This window comes from Carya illinoinensis, chromosome 1 (genome assembly GCF_018687715.1).
Source record: "Carya illinoinensis cultivar Pawnee chromosome 1, C.illinoinensisPawnee_v1, whole genome shotgun sequence".
In the NCBI taxonomy this organism is placed as follows: Eukaryota; Viridiplantae; Streptophyta; class Magnoliopsida; order Fagales; family Juglandaceae; genus Carya; species Carya illinoinensis.
The window spans coordinates 27,761,605-27,779,764 of NC_056752.1; the positions used below are offsets into that span (position 1 = coordinate 27,761,605).

At 36.0% G+C, this 18,160-nt stretch overlaps 1 protein-coding gene across 2 annotated transcripts; it reads right to left on the minus strand.

Moving 5' to 3' along the window:
* Positions 1-3,846: 3,846 nt before the first annotated feature.
* LOC122314495 (plant UBX domain-containing protein 11) lies at positions 3,847-17,676 on the minus strand. 2 transcript variants are annotated; one of them, XM_043130121.1, is made up of 11 exons: positions 17,482-17,676; positions 13,057-13,156; positions 10,866-10,934; positions 10,701-10,753; positions 10,519-10,600; positions 8,284-8,349; positions 8,116-8,183; positions 7,320-7,538; positions 6,701-7,220; positions 5,404-5,676; positions 3,847-4,454 (listed from the first exon to the last, which is right to left on the minus strand). In XM_043130121.1, the coding sequence occupies exons 2-11, from the start codon at positions 13,154-13,156 to the stop codon at positions 4,207-4,209; spliced, it is 1,698 nt and encodes a 565-aa protein (XP_042986055.1). In that variant the 5' UTR covers positions 17,482-17,676; the 3' UTR covers positions 3,847-4,206. The 2 variants fall into 2 exon arrangements, with proteins under 2 accessions (XP_042986055.1, XP_042986063.1); XM_043130129.1 differs by lacking the exon at positions 10,866-10,934 and having other exon boundaries at positions 17,482-17,675.
* Positions 17,677-18,160: the final 484 nt, after the last annotated feature.

Here is an 18,160-nt window from a genome sequence, read left to right on the forward strand (position 1 = left end):
TACAAAATATGGACTTGATACGAAGATGCTTATTGGGATCATTTAGCCCCCTAACATCCCAAGAGAGGATCTTAGGCTTCACAAGAAAAACTAGACCCCTCACTTTCAACCTGTTCCACTCTCCACTCCCATTCTAAATGTCATAATTAATGGGAACATTTTAATCTTCTTAATTCACTTTCCTTCTTTTATGTAGATTACAAGGTTGAGGAACGTCTAGATTCAATAACAATAAGAAGAAACTTGAATTGCTCTTCAAAACCATCACAAGAGATCACAATAAAGGCTTGAATCTCCTCAACCCCTTTTAGAACTCAATCTGAAGTAACACTGGATGAAGTTGGACTAGGTGGAAGTGTAAATAGAGGGAAACTAATCACAAGAGATCCCAACACAGGCTCGAATCTCCTCAACCTCTTTTAGAAATCAATCCAAAGCAACACTGGATGAAGTTGGACTAGGTGAAAGTGTACATAAAGGGAAAACCATCACAAGAGATCACAACATAGGCTCGCATCTCATCAACATTTTTTGGAACTCAATCCAAAGCAATACTGGATGAAGTTGGACTAGGCGAAAGTGTACATAAAGCAGTCAGACCAACCTCATTCCCATCAAAAGGGCCCCCATCACGCAAGACCATTTGCAAATTTGAAACATTTGAGACCTCCACAGGAAGGATAGATTGATGCACCACTACAAAGTTAAACAACTCTTAAAAAAAAAAAAAAACTCATTTTTCCAATCTCGATCGCTAAAGACTTCAACAGGGAAAAACCATCGGAAAAGATTCCATAGTTGCCAAACCCTTGACCAATGAGTTGACTCAAAACTGATCTGAACTTGAATAATTAGACACAAATCTGACATGGTTGACAGCCTTACATGTGATAGGGTGATTTGTTGTGATCAATTTACGTGTAAATGATAATTACATTTTTTTTCCCTACAATTTTTGTTAGAGGCTAGGTAAAGGAGGAACATAGCATTTTTCAAAATTTTGGTGGCCATGAATTAGCCCTCCTCCAAACAAAAAAAAAAAAAAGGAAAAGAAGAGGAAGATTTCATGTCCAAAAACCTTATAATAACTTTTTTTTTCCTTCAAAATGTTGCTAAAACTCAAAATTTAGATGTTACTTTAAAAAAAATCAATTTTTTCTTAGAACACACGTGTACACACAATACACACACACACACACACACACACACACACACACACACACACACACACACATATATATCTCGAAATCATAACATTTTGTTAATAGAGTTCATTCAATCAATCTCCTATTACTTGCTCTTACTATGTATTTGTAGTTTGATGCACATGTCGATTACTTTTCTTAATCTGGAGTTTCATATATATTTTTTTGTATCACTAATAGATACCATTTTTAAGCCTTACATAAGAAAGTTCATATTGGTATTCTTTGACAATATCCTAGTGTATAGTAAGTATGAGGCTGAGCATGTTCAGCACCTGAAAATTACATTGGATTCATTAAGGCAACATCAGCTATTTGCAAAGTTAAGTAAATGTAGATTTGGGTGTGGAGAGGTAGACTATTTGGGTCACCTGTTCTCGACAAATGGAGTCAAAGCTGATCATGCTAAACTACAGGCCATGGTTGATTAGCCAGTACCTACATCAGTTAAATCTTTAAGAGGTTTTTGGGGTTTAACCGGGTACTATAGAAAGTTTATTAAGGGGTACGGCCGGTGGAATTGCTACTCCACTCCCTACCCTACTTAAGAAGAATTGATTGTTTTGTGTGGAGTATAGAGGCCTAAACAATTTTTGAGAGATTGAAAGGAGCAATTTCTAAACCTTCAGTGCTAGAATTACCTGATTCCACTAAAGGCTTCGTTATTGAGTGTCAAGCTTCAGGTACAGGAATTGGGGCAGTTCTAATGCAAGATTCAAGACCCTTGGCTTTTTTCAGTTAGGTCTTGAAAGGAAGAACATTGGCTTTGTCTACGTACGAGAAAGAGTTGCTAGCCCTAATGTCTGTAGTACAAAGATGGATGCCTTATTTGTTATGCCAGTCTTTATCATAAAAACTAATCATCAGAGTTTGAAATATCTTTTGGAGCAGAGGGTGGGTACTTCTATGCAGCAGCGATGGATTACTAAGTTTCTAGGTTATGACTTTATTGTTGAGTACAAGAAGGCACAGGAGAATCAAGTGGCAAATGCCCCTTCCAGGTAGTTTGAGGAATCTACTTCCCTATTCCTTATTTCATTTCCCAATGTTAATTGGTTGACAGAACTTAAATGTAGCTATTCTAATGATTTTCACTTGCAGCCGCTTTGTAAGAAAGTAGCTGAAGGCCATGTCTTATCTCCTAATTTTGTTATTAAAGGAGACTTGTTGTTTTACAAAGGCATGTTGTATGTACCTAATGATTCAGTGTTTATTTAGAAATTGCTATAGTTACTACACAATAATGCAGAGGGTGGGAATTTTGGAGTAGATAAGACCGTTTACAAGGTGAGAAGAAATTTTTTTAGGCCTAGCCTCAAGAGTGATGTTAAAGAATTTATAAGGAGCTATGATGTTTGCCAAAGAGTCAAAGTGGAGCAATCCTTGCCCAGTGGACTGCTTCAGCCCCTTCCAATTTCTAGTAAGTCATGGACTGACATATCCATGGATTTCAATGAGGGTGTCCTAGTCTCTAAGGAGCACTCAGCTATATGGGTCGTAGTGGATAGACTAACTAAATATAGTCATTTTATTCCATTTTCACATCCCTACATTGCTAGAACTGTTGCCCAACATTTTATGTAGCACGTATTCAGATTACATGGATTTCCTAGATCTATTGTATCTGATGGAGACCCTATTTTTACACGCAGCTTTTGGAGGTAACTCTTCACGATCGATACATGATGTACAACTGTGCCATAGCACTTCATACCACCCACAAACAGATGGGCAATCAGAGACTGTTAATAAAAGTCTCAAGAACTATCTTAGATGCTTTGTTGGTGATCGTCCTAAGGATTGGGTACAATGGATTTCTTTAGCGGAGTAGTGGTACAATATGACTCCTTTCCAAACTCCTTTACAATATGACTCCTTTTCAATATAGAATTTCTCTTTTCTTAAATGTGTTTTTTTAAAGATGTTTATACAATTTTAAGCTTTTACTTTTTTTTTTAACCACACGTCTATACATGACAGGCCACATCAAATTTCCGTGAAATTTGAAACAAAAGCTAAATTAAAGAGTAATGATCAATTTGGAAACCAAAGGAGCAAAAAGATTAGAAAGTAAAACACAATGACTAATCATGTACTCGACAATTTTTCAAGTGCTTAAAGCATTTTTATAAATTTATCAAATATACCATATTTTCTTCAAAAGGGTTTTTGAAATATTAAAAATATTTTTCAACCTCTCAAACTCAAAACCAAACAATCACCGAGTACTATGTATAGACTAGTGTTTTATATAAGTACGTGCATAATAGTGATTCTAAGTGGCACCATCCAAACAACCCCTAAGAGGCGTTTATACCTGTATTTTTTATTTGTAACCTGATTGTGTATTTTGAAGAATAATAATAATTTTTATTTTCTAATTACTTTATTTTCGTTTTTTTACATCTTAAAAGCAGAAAATTTTAAAATTAATAGACTAGTTAAGTTAAATACTCGATACATCACTCGATTCTTGAGGTTGAAATAGAAAATACCCTATTTGAGTCAATCCTGAGCAGCCCAAAAAGCTCGAGTTAAGTTTCAAGTCGAGCTCCAGCTTGATTTAAATGTAATCAAGCCAAGCTTGACCAAGTATACAATTACATATCTATACTCAACTAAATACAAAACAATTCGAATATACGATAAAATTGCAATATCTTAAAGTTAATTAGCTCCTTAATTTCGGACGGAAAGTTTAGAGCAAGACAAATCAACTTAAATCCATTTTGAATACTATAAGGGAATATATACAAAAGTGGATAGAAAAATACGGCACTAGAAAAAGCATTTCAACCCTTACCTCACTGGGTTTACTGTTTCCTTTCACCTAATTCCTTTATTGGCAGAAAAGAACTACATATTACGAATATCTACATTCTTCTATATTGCAGATAAACTCGAGTTTTTAGTAAATAGTTTAGGTGAGCGACCAATAGAAGCGGGCAACTGAAAATGCGAAGTAAGCATTGCAGGAGGCTATGCCCAGCAGCTCAAGGTCTTACTTGCCATCATTGTCACCGCCATATTGCGTAGAATTACCATTCCAGTAGGAATTTCTGTCATTGAACCGACCATCATCTTCATCACGTTTAAGCGTATGAATATTGCTCCCAAAACTGGATGATGCTGTTGGTTTCCTCTTCTTGCCATCATCTCTACCAGTTGCAGGACTGCTTTGGTTTGAAAAGTAGTTGGAGTTGGGCCTCTCTCTTCCACCAAAGTTATTCTGAAGTGCAGGGTTTGGATCTACAATGCCAAAGCCAGAAGAGGTAAGGGAAGTTATTCTGGAGAGTAGGTTGGGGACTATAACAGCAAAATAAAGAATTCGTGGGTGCACATGCCAACAATAGCATATTGCTCAACGATGTTAATACCAGAAATTTAAAAGGTTGTGGACAATGAAAGAAACATATAGAGACCAAATATTAGTTACTAATGCACAGAACACATTACCAACCCGGAAACAGCACCATAAATTACAATTCAAAAGGTCTATTTAATTGTAGAACTCATCAAATTGAAAGTTGTACTAGATCTGCTCATCTGGATCAGAACCAAGAAGATAATAAAAAATATTAGATGTGGGAAGCAACTGAATGCCTCTCGTTCATTCAATCTAGTTGCATCATGAATGTATACCAACAAACAGCAAAGGCACTAAATTGATACAAGTTGATGGAAGTATGAAATTTTCAAAAATTAACTAATTATTTCATATTAACAGTAGGCACACATACAACACCTAATCTATATTCCATCTATAATTTTTGTTAAATGGTGGGCCTTGCCATTTGAGAATGGAATGTGTGCAGGCATGTTAGATAACTAGCTAACTAGTTGACCATGGCCAATATAGCTCATTCTAACACCTCCAACACTTCCTCAATGCATTTCCTTCATAAATTTTTATAAACCACGGGCCATCCTGGTAAAGAATCTAGATTCTATTAAGTATAGATGATTACACTAACTCCTCATTTAGACTTTTGTAAAGTTTCATTAAATGGCGGGACGTACTTTATTCAAAATGTTTTCATTCAGTTTTCCCCTTTAATCAAATATATGAGCATTTATGGAAAGAGTAATTAACTTATTTCTGGCTTGACCTAACATTAAAATTCAATAAATAACTTCCTTGACCCCAGAGCTTAGACCTAATAGCATAAAATTGGCACGGTAAGGTAAGGAAACTCACTATATTGCCATATCCCATTTTGAGATTCTTGTCCAGAACTTGATGAGCTGGCACCACCCCCAAGATAGGAGAAAGGATTCACGTATGATAAAATCCTCCTCACATATGCAAAATATCCAACATTAGTTCCATCTGACGAGTCAACATTAGTAAAATTTGTTTGATCAGAGGACGGAGATGCTCTACTGTAGTTACCCACAGCTCTCTGATGTGGGACTACTATCAGAGCCTGTCTATTAAAAAGGCCCAGCCCTGACAATGACTTACTCAAATCTGCAACGAAGAGAAGCAATTTCACATTGAAATGTTGTCATATGTATGAAAGCACATGAGAAACCTCGCTTGACTGAAAATTTCCCTACATTGGTCCTAGAATGAAAATTTTTGGAACAATATCTTGATCATGATACTGAAATAATTAACAACACAGTACTTTTAGAGAATGAGTAAAATAGATTTATGAATAAAAAGCCAGTGAAATAGAATCAACAATTATTGGATAGTTAGCAAATGTCCATTGATACAGGAGGATGCCATGTCTGACTTCCAAGCTCATCCCATGCAACAGCAAGCTTGGACATTGAGAAAAGCATGCATTTTATGCATTTTTAGCCTGAAAATAAGATCTTATGCAGATAGTGTCTACTTGGGTCAGAATAATATCACTTTCATATGCAGCTAAGCCATGACCTAGTTCGTTAGAAACGTTCATGCTGCTTTATGCTACATAGTGCTAGACTACCAACATAATATTTTTTTATTTGTTGGATAAGTTACTACAAAAAAATAACAATGTTTAACTGTATTTGCTATTCTGTGCTAGTAGAAAGCCCCAATACCCATTCCTTAATAGTAAGCTAATGGCATTATATACACATGCACATCAAATACAACCATATTATGCTTTTCCATCAGCACTACCCATATAAGCCACACATCAAATTCAAGGTTTCTATCAATTTTTTCCAAATGATTCTAATTTGGTAAAATTAGACCCTGAACATGCACAACATGGTCAATGTGGCCTTTCCATTCTCGTTAATATTGCCCAGTCTGCAGGTGAGGATAAAAAGGTTTCATCTAGATTACTTTTCTATACAGCTTCAAGTGAAATTTGACTGCAACAAAGTAAACAGAAATGAAAGAGAGACCACATTGACCATGCCATGCAAGTTCAAGAATTAAATCGACCAAATGAAAAATTACAGGGACCAAATAGGCCACAACTCTAAGCTTGGGAGGGCCATTATGTATTTTAGCCTTTTTGCTAAGCCAAAAGATGATGAGACGTTCATACCTTGATCGCTGAATACTTTGCGGGGATAAGGAATGGCTAGATCATAAGTCCCAAACCCACTAGGTTGTTTTTCATCCACATAGTCTTTCACCATTCTCAAAGTGCTTGTGACAGAAAACTTCTCTTGTAGGCTCAAGCCAGTGGGCAATCGGATACTTAGATGGACATCACTTGATGTATTGTCTCTAATAAAATCATCAGATGCATAAGCCTGCATATGGTTTACAGCTTTAGCCTTCTCATCTTCTTCAGCCTCATTTACTTCAGCACCAACCAATTCTTCAACACGTACAGGAACAACTGAATGACGATCGCTGATTTTTTCTAGGGCAGGACACCCATCTTCAGCACTGGAAGAGTTATGTTCAGCTTTAGAATTTTCTCTGTCAGCCACTAAAGGACCAAGTGATCCCTCAGCTACTTCAAACGATGTGTTGGACTGTTCACCCACAGCACTCTTTGACTCGCTGGGATCATGTGATCTTGAAGATGTGTTGTCATCCATTTCAATATTTTGCTCCTGTCCACATAAATGAAAGGAAACAGGTCAAGAATATCGTGCAAGTGCAGTTGTTAAAAAGAAAAGGTCAATGCGGCAATGACTGCTGTAAATAGTTACCTCAGCTCCACATTCAAGACCTTTCTTTTCCTCTATTAACTCAGAGGTTACCACCAACTTAGTCTCTTTGGATTGGACATGCTTGTCTACTGAAGACGATGGAACAACTGTACTTAAAGAAATTTGTTCGCCAGACGAGGATGCAGCACTAGAAATAGAAGTAGTTGCTCCAGAATTCCTTGCAGCAAGTGCTGCACTTAGGACAGTGGCAGTTGTTTCCTGCAATCCACCATATATGGCCTTGTTACGTTTATTCAATAAAAAGAAACTAAGTTTGTTCAGAGGCATGCCAACATTTTAGGGCCCAGTAATAGCATTTGGCCTACAAGAGGTGATTATTGTCACAGTTTTAGTATAGGCAATATGAAAGAAAAGAATGGAATTGGTTTAATATATTTGGTCTGATCTGAAATTTGTAAAATGGAAAGGGAGTATTCTATTGTAATTTGCAACAAATGTGAATTAAAGGTATATTCGCAATTTTAGTTGGTCTTGAAAGGGGTATAACAATCATCCTATAAAGAGCAGTGATTCAAGGAGAGAGAACTTTACAGGACAAGGGACGTGATGAGAGGAAAATTTCCATCTAATAAACTCCAGCAAAATGTGACCAAGTTGTAGAGAGCTAAGCAGTTTGAACTTTTTCATGGTCATTTCCACAACTTGGTCAAAACCAGGTTCAAAAAGATATCACATCCTCAAACATGACCAATCATCAACATGATAACACAAGGATTGGGAGTAGCAGTCCCATAATGCACATAAGGGATGACTAATGATGAGTATAACCATATACCTGGATGTGAAGACTCAACCATGCCTTCTCTATACTGGATGCCAGATCTTCAGGACCAACAAATCCCTCTAAATTTATTCAAGAAAGAGAATAATTGAATGTTAAGAACACGATTATGTGTTGTCCTAGATGCAAGCCAGAAACAGAGTTTCCAATTCAAAATCATACCATTTTGCCAAACTTGTACACCATTGTATCCAATCGCTGTTATACAAGGAACAGATTTCTGTGGGTCTGTGACAGATTGATTCAAGGATGCGTGCTTGATTACAATAAAAAAATTTACAAAGAGCTGATTAAAGCTATTTCATAAGGTCTAATACGATGTTGATAGTACTAGCATCAGGATGGCACAGATTGCTAAGCACACTAAACAGCATAACTTTTTGAGGAACAAAACAACCACTGGAGAAGACAAAAAAGAAAAGAGACACGGGACCAACATATTGACAACTAGCTGCCTCATGGCTAAAGTTTAACATGAATACAAAGAACTTAGAAGGAAAGGTAGAAACTATATGCCAAGAAATTAATTGAGCCACGATTCTGATCACTCTTTCCTATTCTGTTAATATGGTCAGGAAAAGTTAATGTGTCAGGGATTAAAAGATTAGTACCATTGAGGTGCTTAAGGCCTCATTAGTTTATAGAGATGAGATGAGAAGAGACAAGATGAAAGTTTAAAGTTGAATAAAATATTGTTAGAATATTATTTTTGTTTTGGGATTTGAAAAAGTTGAATTGTTTATTGTATTTTGTGTGGGAGTTTAGGAAAGTTGTAATGACTAGATGAGATAAGATGGTTTGTGAAAACAAACAAGACCAAAGTTGCAAAATTAACACATTTTTCAAATGATCAAATGTGGAAATAATTTTTGAGATAATTATCAGAAAAAATTAATGAAAATTCTGATTTTGAAATTATGGAAACGCTTACTTGCCAAGAAAGATAAAATCGAACTTTCGGGAGATCTGAACAAAGATGAAGCAAGTGAATTCAAGCAAATCAGACCAATTTAACTTAGATGGTAATTGCAACTCTCCATTTCGTGACCATCGGAATTTCATTAGATATACTGACAATAGGTAAAGATTGATAAATTGATAAAATACCAAATAAATCTAATTTCCCAGACGGATGATTTGTAGAGGCGCCATGTGATGGGAACCAAGGTGGAGCTATCCTTAAAGATCCTTTGCAAATTCCAGATGGGCCAATTACAAGATCAAGAGCCAAGAAGATCAAGGAAGCAATGCAAGGATTGGTGCAATCCACTTGGGATGAAGTTAGGAAGAGCCCAACACTCAAGATGGGCTTAAAGGAAAAAGAACCAGTTTTGATCCACTTGATACAAGCTATGGAAGACATGACTTAAAGATTGGGCCTATTGTTGTTAAGGCTTTCAATTTGTTTAACGGTATTTTATTATTAGTTTAGAAGAAGTGGGCTTGAGGATGCTTGGCCCACGTATGTCTTATTTCTAATGGACTAGGGTTATTTTTGGGAAGGTCTTGTATTTTTGGCCAAGGGTTTATTTGGAAAGTTATAATTTTATGTCTTACTAGGGTTTCAGAAGTAACTGTAGCGCGACGTATGGCACTGTTCACGCTACAGTATCTGACGCATTGTTTACTTAGGGTTTTTGGGGATTGTCTATTTAAACCACTTGTAACCTCATTTGAGAGGCAGACTATATGGAATTGTCATTGAGAGTTGAGTTATCTCCTCTTGTTCTTCTTGAACTTCTGAACTTATCAAGGGTAAATCAAAACCTTTGTGGCGTTCTTCCTTTGTAATCTAGGTTCTTGAGACAGGTTCTTCAATGGGTTTAGATTTTGATATAATCTAGGTTCTTTGAACGAGTTCTTATCGGGTCTAGATTCTCCATTCATACACCTGAATTTGGTTTTCTTGGGGTTGTTTTTCCAGTATTGTTGTTGGGTCTCAAAGCAAGTCTATTGGGGTTCACATCACCATATCCCCTTGTTGATAATGAAAATTATAATAAAACTGTATTGTGATTGTTATTTCACCAAAGATACCATCGATACACTTGGAATGTTTTGGCCATACTCTTCAAGTGATTTGGCTGCTGTCCCCACCTATTCCAGATGTGCCCGTAGAGGTCATGCAAATTTTAAAGATTTAATGCTCAACATCTCTAAGTAAATATTATTTAACAGCTAATTTTCTTAAAATGAGTCAAGATGCACATTGTACGGAGTGACTCTGGTTATCTAGAAAATGAAATGCTAGACCAAACTGCCACAATAACTCTCCTAAAAACATCTAAATGCTATTATTCTGGTAGATGAAGGTTAACACTCTTATTTGATGAATGAAGATAGCTCAAAAGAGTAGCGTTCCAGGAAAATAAGACTAATGATCAAGTAATAGGATACATAATGCAGAGAAGTGTGCGGCATCAGTGCCTCCTCCAGGAATATGCAATAAGATGCAGTACTTTGAAAGAGACTCTGTCACCTGAATGCATTGAACATAAGAACCAGCGATTGAGCAAATCTAAAAGGAATAAAAGAAAACATATAGCCACTAAAGATCTCTACAAAGGAACAAAACAAACATTTGAATTAGTCCATGTAGAGTCTTCCAAACAACCAGACTCTGTATCTTCACCTGAAAACATTAACAAATCAAAACAGCTCAACTTCTATGAGAAAAATATAAATTGAGTAATTAGAATGTCTATATATGACATCATAATGAAGTGCATTTGCATATGCCTAACCATAAATGGGATACAAAATCAGCAAATTATACAATAAGGAAGAAATGAGTTCACTGCTACCCAAGCCTCCTGAGCCAAAATATTTTGAACAATAAAAGAATTAGTACAAATTTTGAATTGCAGATCAGTCAAGCAAAACCCACACTTCAACTACCAGAGGACTCAAACTAACTACACCAACTTATCCAAATAGGGATGATCATTTGGCCAGAATGAACATTTGTTCCTTCCTACCAACCTTAAGAAGGAAAAACTATGTAATATCAACAATTATTTACCCATTTATATGTATAAAATATTATTCTAATAATTAACAATTGTATAAAATATTATTTCAACATAAAATTACTTCACAACTATGAAGGAAAAAGGAAGTCAACATTGAATCAAACAAGCTACATGCAGTTCTGTAGAATGATAAAAAGGAGTTAGCAACACAGATTCTTTCTGGCCAAATGATAGGCATTTCTACATGCAGCCACCACTGGTGGCTATCCCACCCCTTTTCCTTTTTTTTTTTTTTTTTTTAATAAATACAGGTGTTTATTAAAAAATAATATTTTTAAATTCTTTTAAAGAATTCTTTTTTTTTTTTTTTGGATAGTTAATCAAAAAGGTATATTCATAGAAATAGGCAAAACCCAAGTACGCAGGAAGTATACATGAGAAACACCTACCTAAAGGTTACAATGGAAAGAAGAAGGTCCTCGACCCTAAGTCCGTTACAATCAATGGCCCCCGCCCATAAGAACAATGGCTTAAGAAAAAATTTTTTTAGCTCCTCCATAGTTCTCTCTTGATATTCAAAGCTTCTGGCATTTCTCTCCCTCCAAATAAACCAACACATACATATTGGGACCATTCTCCAAATTGCCACAACTTTTGAGTTGCCATGGAGTCGTCTCCAACTTGCAAGAAAATTCACCAATCTAAGAGGCATGACCCAAGACAACCCAATTCTTGAGAAAAAGTCATCCCACATAAACCTGTCCACCTCATAGTGTAAAAACAGATGATCTACTAATTCCCCATGCTTCTTACACACACAACACCAATCCAACACAATTACGCATTGTTTCCTTAGATTATTTGTAGTGAGGATCTTATCCTTTCCTTAGATTATTTGTAGTGAGGATCTTATCCAATGATGCTGTCCAAACAAAAAAAGCTACTCTTGAAGGAGCTTTTGTCTGCCATATGCTCCATGGGAACCTAGTCCTTCCAAGGCTCGTTAGCACTTGATAAAAAGAGCTAACAGAGAAAATACCTTTCATGGAATAGCTCCAGTGCATCTTGTCTCCAGTGCCCCTTAAAATACTTACAGAATACAATGCCGCAAAAAACTCCGTAATAGACTCTAATTTCCAATCTTGGGCAGCCCTATTGAAATCAACATTCCATTGATTGTTTTTAAAAAAACAATTAAGGTTGACATGTAGTAGTTTGTGATTAACCCCTAGGGGTTGGCTTAAGTGGTAAAAGTTTTGGTTTTGGAGGTATGCTGCTTCCAGGTTTAAGGTTTGAATCCGTGCAAACAATCTCTAGGAGCCATCGGATTAAGGGATTTTTCCCTTGAATTACTCGAGGTGCACTTGTGTGAAGCTCATTGCCGAGCCTGTGCACCCTTGGTATTAGTCAGGCTGCTATTCTTGGACACCCCGGTGCAAATCAAAAGAACAAAAACGTAGTAGTTTGTGATTAGGCCACGTGTTTTCCGTTAAAGCACAAGGAGTTATTCCTCAAAAATAAAAAATAAAAAATAGCATAGGGAGCCAAACCTAAGTCGGGTATAGAACGTGGGCTTTATAACTAAATTTTAAAAAACATATTCTATTATTTTTTAAATTCTTATATTTCTGTTTGTATATAAATAAAATTTCCATTTGGCAGTTCTTCACTAACATGTAGCACATAAGGTTATTCATAAGAAAAACAAAATACATGGAGGGCATCTCAAGACCAAAGATCTAGGGCGTCTGACAAAAAATTCCTAATTATAAGGAAATTAAATTTGACATGTTTTCTCCATGCTCCCAAATAAATAAACAAAAGCTTTTGCAGCAAACTGTTCAATGTATTAGCAGAACATGGCACCTAAATAAATTGAGTACCACGTATGCCCACCTTATTTTTTCTCATTAGATATTCCACGAAAGCAAAATAATCAAAATGATATGAAAAAAGCACTTACCTGAAATATAAACAACAAAGAGTTTCTTCTGCCTTTTGGCTTCAATAATTGCTTCAGTGATAGAACCTTTAAATGTAAGAGAGGACAAAGATTGTTCCATCTGCTCAGATCAGGGACAAAAATATAGAGACGAATGTCCATAAGCACTTACTGGTTCCACATAACAAAAAGATAGTTGTAGTAACCAGTTCAAAAAGCACATTATAAAAATCAAGACCAAAATACGCTCATACGGAGTAAAATCTCAACGCAGTTTTAAAAATGGATCTATTTAAAGACTAAAGGAAAATAGAAAGAGAATGAGAAAATAAATCAAGCCTACTTCAATGCAATGTTTTTTTTTGGAGAGAGAGGGAGAGATGCAAAACTGTAATTTAAACCACTCAAGGTTCATGAATACAGACCAGAGGGAGGACTACTACAACAAATGAGATGTGTAACTAACTGGTGAATAGAAACATTGACGGTTAGCCCATACATCTTAAAAAGACCATCAAGTAGTAAAAAATTGGGTCATTTGGAGTAAAAAGCAAGAAACAATCAAGTATGCTCATTTTCCAGCATGCCCAATCAAAAACCTCTACATTTTCTAACTTAGTAAGATTACTACCGAAGCATAGAAATGTCATTTTTTTTTTTTTTATAATATTTAAGTAAGCAAAGAAATGTCATCTCTAAGGAATATGCTATATAAGACTGAAAACTAGCTTTAAGCTAAAGTGAATAGACTAACCAAGAGAAAATATTCACTATTTTATTTTCGGTTGCTGACAAAGCTAATATAGGGTTGTGTCCTGTGGGCACTACAGTGCAGGGGCAGCTTGAAGGCTAGATGACTTAGGCGCCTGCCTAAGGGCCCCTGACACAAGAAGGCCTCATATGTGTTTATGTTATATTTAACTTCAACAACGTAAAATGTAAAATTAAAAGAAATGTAAAAGAAAAAAAAAATTAGAAAAGGAGATGTGAGAATGAAAAACCGACAATTAGAAATCAAGTTTACGTTAAAAGGAAAACCTAGGGTTTTAATGAGTACATCTACTTTTTATTTATTTATTTTTTGTCTTGCAAGTTTTAAAAAAAACTAAATAGCATGTCAAAAAAGGCTTACATGACAGGAAATCTGTGTTTGTATGAGAGTCTACTAACAAGCAGGGGGCATGATGCTATAGAAACCTGATAGAACTTTAAGATCATGATTTGGATTGATCTGGAAAACTATTTCAAATGTAGTGTATATTTTGCATTTATCATCTAAATTTACTTTTAGAACTAAAAGTATTAAAAGAAGTTATGCAAACAAAAACTTATATTTCAATTAGAAAAATATATATTTCTTTCGTAAGTGCAAGCATTGCTTATAGAATTGTATTGATCATAATAGGTGCTTTTAAAGAAACAAGTTTTTTCATTACTTAATTAATAAATTCTGTTATGATCAACTATGTCACAATAAATATAATATAAATTAGCCACATTATCTATGAAAATAATATTAACAGAGTTGAAAATAAATTCTAAATAGTAACTTTATCTCCACAAAGTTAAAATGATAAGATCTTGGATAATCTTTCAGTATGTTATGCTTAATATAGAGATTTATTCTATTACTATATTAAAATCAAAGAAGCCTCATTTTGAATGGTTGCCTTAGGCCACACTTTGTATTGAGCTGCCCTTGACTGATGGGCTTATTTCAGTTCAAATGCAGACATGCCAGAGTACTTTTTTTATAAGTTCAACAGAGCATACTTAAAATCTGATAGAGCACCTCCTTTTATAAAGAGAATCATGCTCCTCGCTTCATTACCTCTTTCATTGCAGAATATTGCTTAACACCAAAAACTATGAAATGGAAATGAGCATCTATAAAGCAGAAGATTTTCCTCTCTTAATGTTGGTTGCCAATGAGTGATTTAACAATAAAACACACATCAGAAATATTACAGCTCCTGAAATTCTTTTTTTTGACAAGTAGAAAGTCTTTACAGCACAAAAGGCACAACTCTACAGCTCCTTCAGCTCTTAGCTGCCACAAATACTTCTTTAATTTGTCATCCAATCATTTAGGGGTTGTTTGGGAAGTTAGATGAGATGATAAATTCTCATCTCATCTCAAAACTTCTCATAATTTCCTTCCCATTCCATTGATCTTGTTCCAAAGAAGTTGAGGGTGGTGCAGATTTAGGATTTCTGTCCATCAGATTGGTGAGCAAAATGTACAAAATCCTTTCGAAGGTACTGGCTAATATATTATGTATGGTATTGGAGAAGATAATTTTCAAGCCCCAAAATGCCTTCGTACAAGGTCAACAAAGTCTTGACTCGATTCTCATTGCCAATGAATGTTTGGATAGTCGAGTCAAGTCAGGTGAACCAGAGTTACCATGCAAACTTGATATGGAGAAGGCATATGATCGAGTTAATTGAATCTTTTTGTTATATATGCTCGAGAGGTGTGCCAGCGAGATGGTGCTCTTGGGTTAAATTTTGTATATCCACCGTACATTTCTCCATATTGGTGAATGGTACTCCAATGCGCTTCTTCGGAAGCTCGAGGGGTTTGAGGCAAGGTGATCTCCCCTATCTCCATTACTTTTTGTTTTTATAATGGAAGTTTTAGTAAAATGATCGTAGGTCTCGTGGAAGGTGGATTTCTATCTGGATTTGTAGTAGGGGAAGTAAGAAGTGGCACCCTTGAGATGACTCACCTCTTATTTGCGAATGATACTCTTGTCTTATGTGGTGCAAGCTACAATCACATTCAAGCTTTGCGGGCTCCCTTACTTTGCTTTGAAGTAGCATCGGACTTGAAAGTGAATCTCACCAAGTTAGAATTAGTTCCAATTGGAAATGTTCCAAGTGTTTTGACCTTGGCCAATATTCTGGGATGAAAAGTCTCCACCTTGCCAATGAAGTATCTTGTTCTTCCCTTGGGTGCTTCCTTTTAGTCAAAATCTATCTGAGATGGGGTGTAGGAAAAAAATGAAGCGTAATCTGGCTAGTTGGTTGAGGATATATTTGTCCAAAGGTGGTAGAGTTACATTGATAAAAGGTACTCTATCCAACCTGCCCACTTACTTTCCATCATTATTTCGACAACCATGCAAGGTGACTCACTGGTTAGAGAAATGATATCTTCCACAAGTGATGTAGCCGTGAGCTTGTGAATGATATCTTTGCTAGAGTTGGGCTCCATTGGGTAATGTCAAGAAGGGTAGTAGTTGATTTTCTGGCCAGCTAGCAAGGCATCCAAGGTAGCTGTCAAATAACAGCTATGTGGAAGATGATTTTGATCTTATGGTGGTGCATATGGATGGAGAGGAATGGTCGGAGTTTTGATGATCGTGAACAGACAATGGACAAGCTTAGAACATTTTTTCTTAATACTTTATTCCATTGGTTGATTGTAATAGACTTTAAAGGCATGAATGTAAATGATTTCTTTGTATCTTTAAACACTCATGCATAGGTGTTGCTCTTGCATATCTCCCATGTACCTGGCTATGCCTACTTTAATAAACTTCTTATCCACTGATAAAAAAAAAAATCTTAGTTTCTTTTCTAGACGTATAGCAACCAAGGGTTGCAAGGTAAAGTGTAATAAGCTTCTCAAATCTAGGTAATGAGGTAAGGAAACAAAAATTATCAAAGAAGACAAACGGTGCTATTATCGTATGGCCCAGCGGAGGCTGACCTATTAAGGCATCTCCAATGCAGGGCAAAAGGTATTCCAATTAACAAAAAATTAACCATCACAAACTTGAAGTCGACAAAAATAGCTGCCTAAAGTAAAGCAGAAGGAAGTGACGGAAACCCCTCAAATCATACAATCAAAGTATATAATTGGCATAGAATTCACTCTTTCATTTTTGTTTTCTTGCCCACGAGTTGAATTTCACTTAGCCAGACTTAACGGCGAGTTAAGGCAGTCCAATTTTCGGTTTTCCTTCAATTTCCTCCAGACATTCAATCGTTTCAGAAAGTTTTTCAGTAACTTAATTGAAAAAGATCTTTTCGGAAAATGAAATTCTTCAGAACAGAATTGAATTCCAATCTTTGTGGATCTCGCGCATTTCAATTCTTAACTAAGATGATAAACTTGAAACTAATGACAAAAGAGAAAGATAATATAAAGAAAAAAGTACACCACGCCACGTACCTATTTCAAACAAACGTAATTCCGAAAAAGAAACCCTAAAGTACAGATATAAGCCCTCTGTCTGGGCTGAGAAAATATATTAGAAAGGTAAGAAGACGAAGAATATTAAGATGTATATGTATATATTAGGCAGAATTGACGTAGGCTTTTCACTTTCGAAGAAGCAAATAACTCAATTCCAAGTTTTGGTTTCCATTTTATTTTCCTGAAACTTTCTCAGGAGCCAACCTCAGAAGGAAGAAAGGGAATAAAGCAGTTCGTACCTTAAGTAAGAATTAAGGCTCCGAGAGTGAGAGGCAGAGACGAGGTGAGAGCGGCAATCGGTGGAAGTGTTTGCCCCTTTTAACACATGATGGCCAACGAACCACTTTGGCTCTTCCAACGTTGACTCTACAAGTCAGAAATTTTAGGGGTGCACAAAAATCTGTAAAACCAGCCAAGACTGTTGTGGACAGACTGCCGGAGTTCGGCCGACGATAGAAATAAATTGAAATCGGCATGGCCGGTTCGATTCGGTTCAAACTATCGACTCGGCCGATTATATATGTATCTTCTATATATAAAAAGTGTTTATGAAACAAAATTTCTTGTTTTCCGTCCATTTTGTTACTTTATTTAACGCTGTTAATTTTCCATTAACAACCAATGGCCAAGATTCGAGAAGACCGGTCAAGAGTGTTTGGTATCGGAAACCGAACAATCATCCAGCCATATCTGTCTGCCTGGCAGACATTGATTCGTCCTAGCTCTGAAATCCAATGGCAATTTCCAGTATAAAGAACTAGGGGTGTAACCGGTCCAATTCGGTCAGGTTTTAGACAAAATTTAGGACCGAACCGGTATGTATCGATTTTATATTTTTTAAAACAGATTACGCACCAGTTACCCTCCTAAACTGGTACTCTGGTTTTACCGGTTTCCAGTCCGATTCGGTCCAGTTTT

Excerpts from the sequence above, each read along its gene's own strand:
- LOC122314495 (XM_043130121.1), bottom strand. The coding sequence starts at position 13,156 with ATGGAACAATCTTTGTCCTCTCTTACATTTAAAGGTTCTATCACTGAA. Across the intron at positions 5,677-6,700 it reads CAAAGTATTCAGCGATCAAG|ATTTGAGTAAGTCATTGTCA; the intron begins GTATGAACGTCT and ends TCTTCGTTGCAG. Across the intron at positions 4,455-5,403 it reads AAATGGGATATGGCAATATA|ATCCAAACCCTGCACTTCAG; the intron begins GTGAGTTTCCTT and ends TTGGCATTGTAG.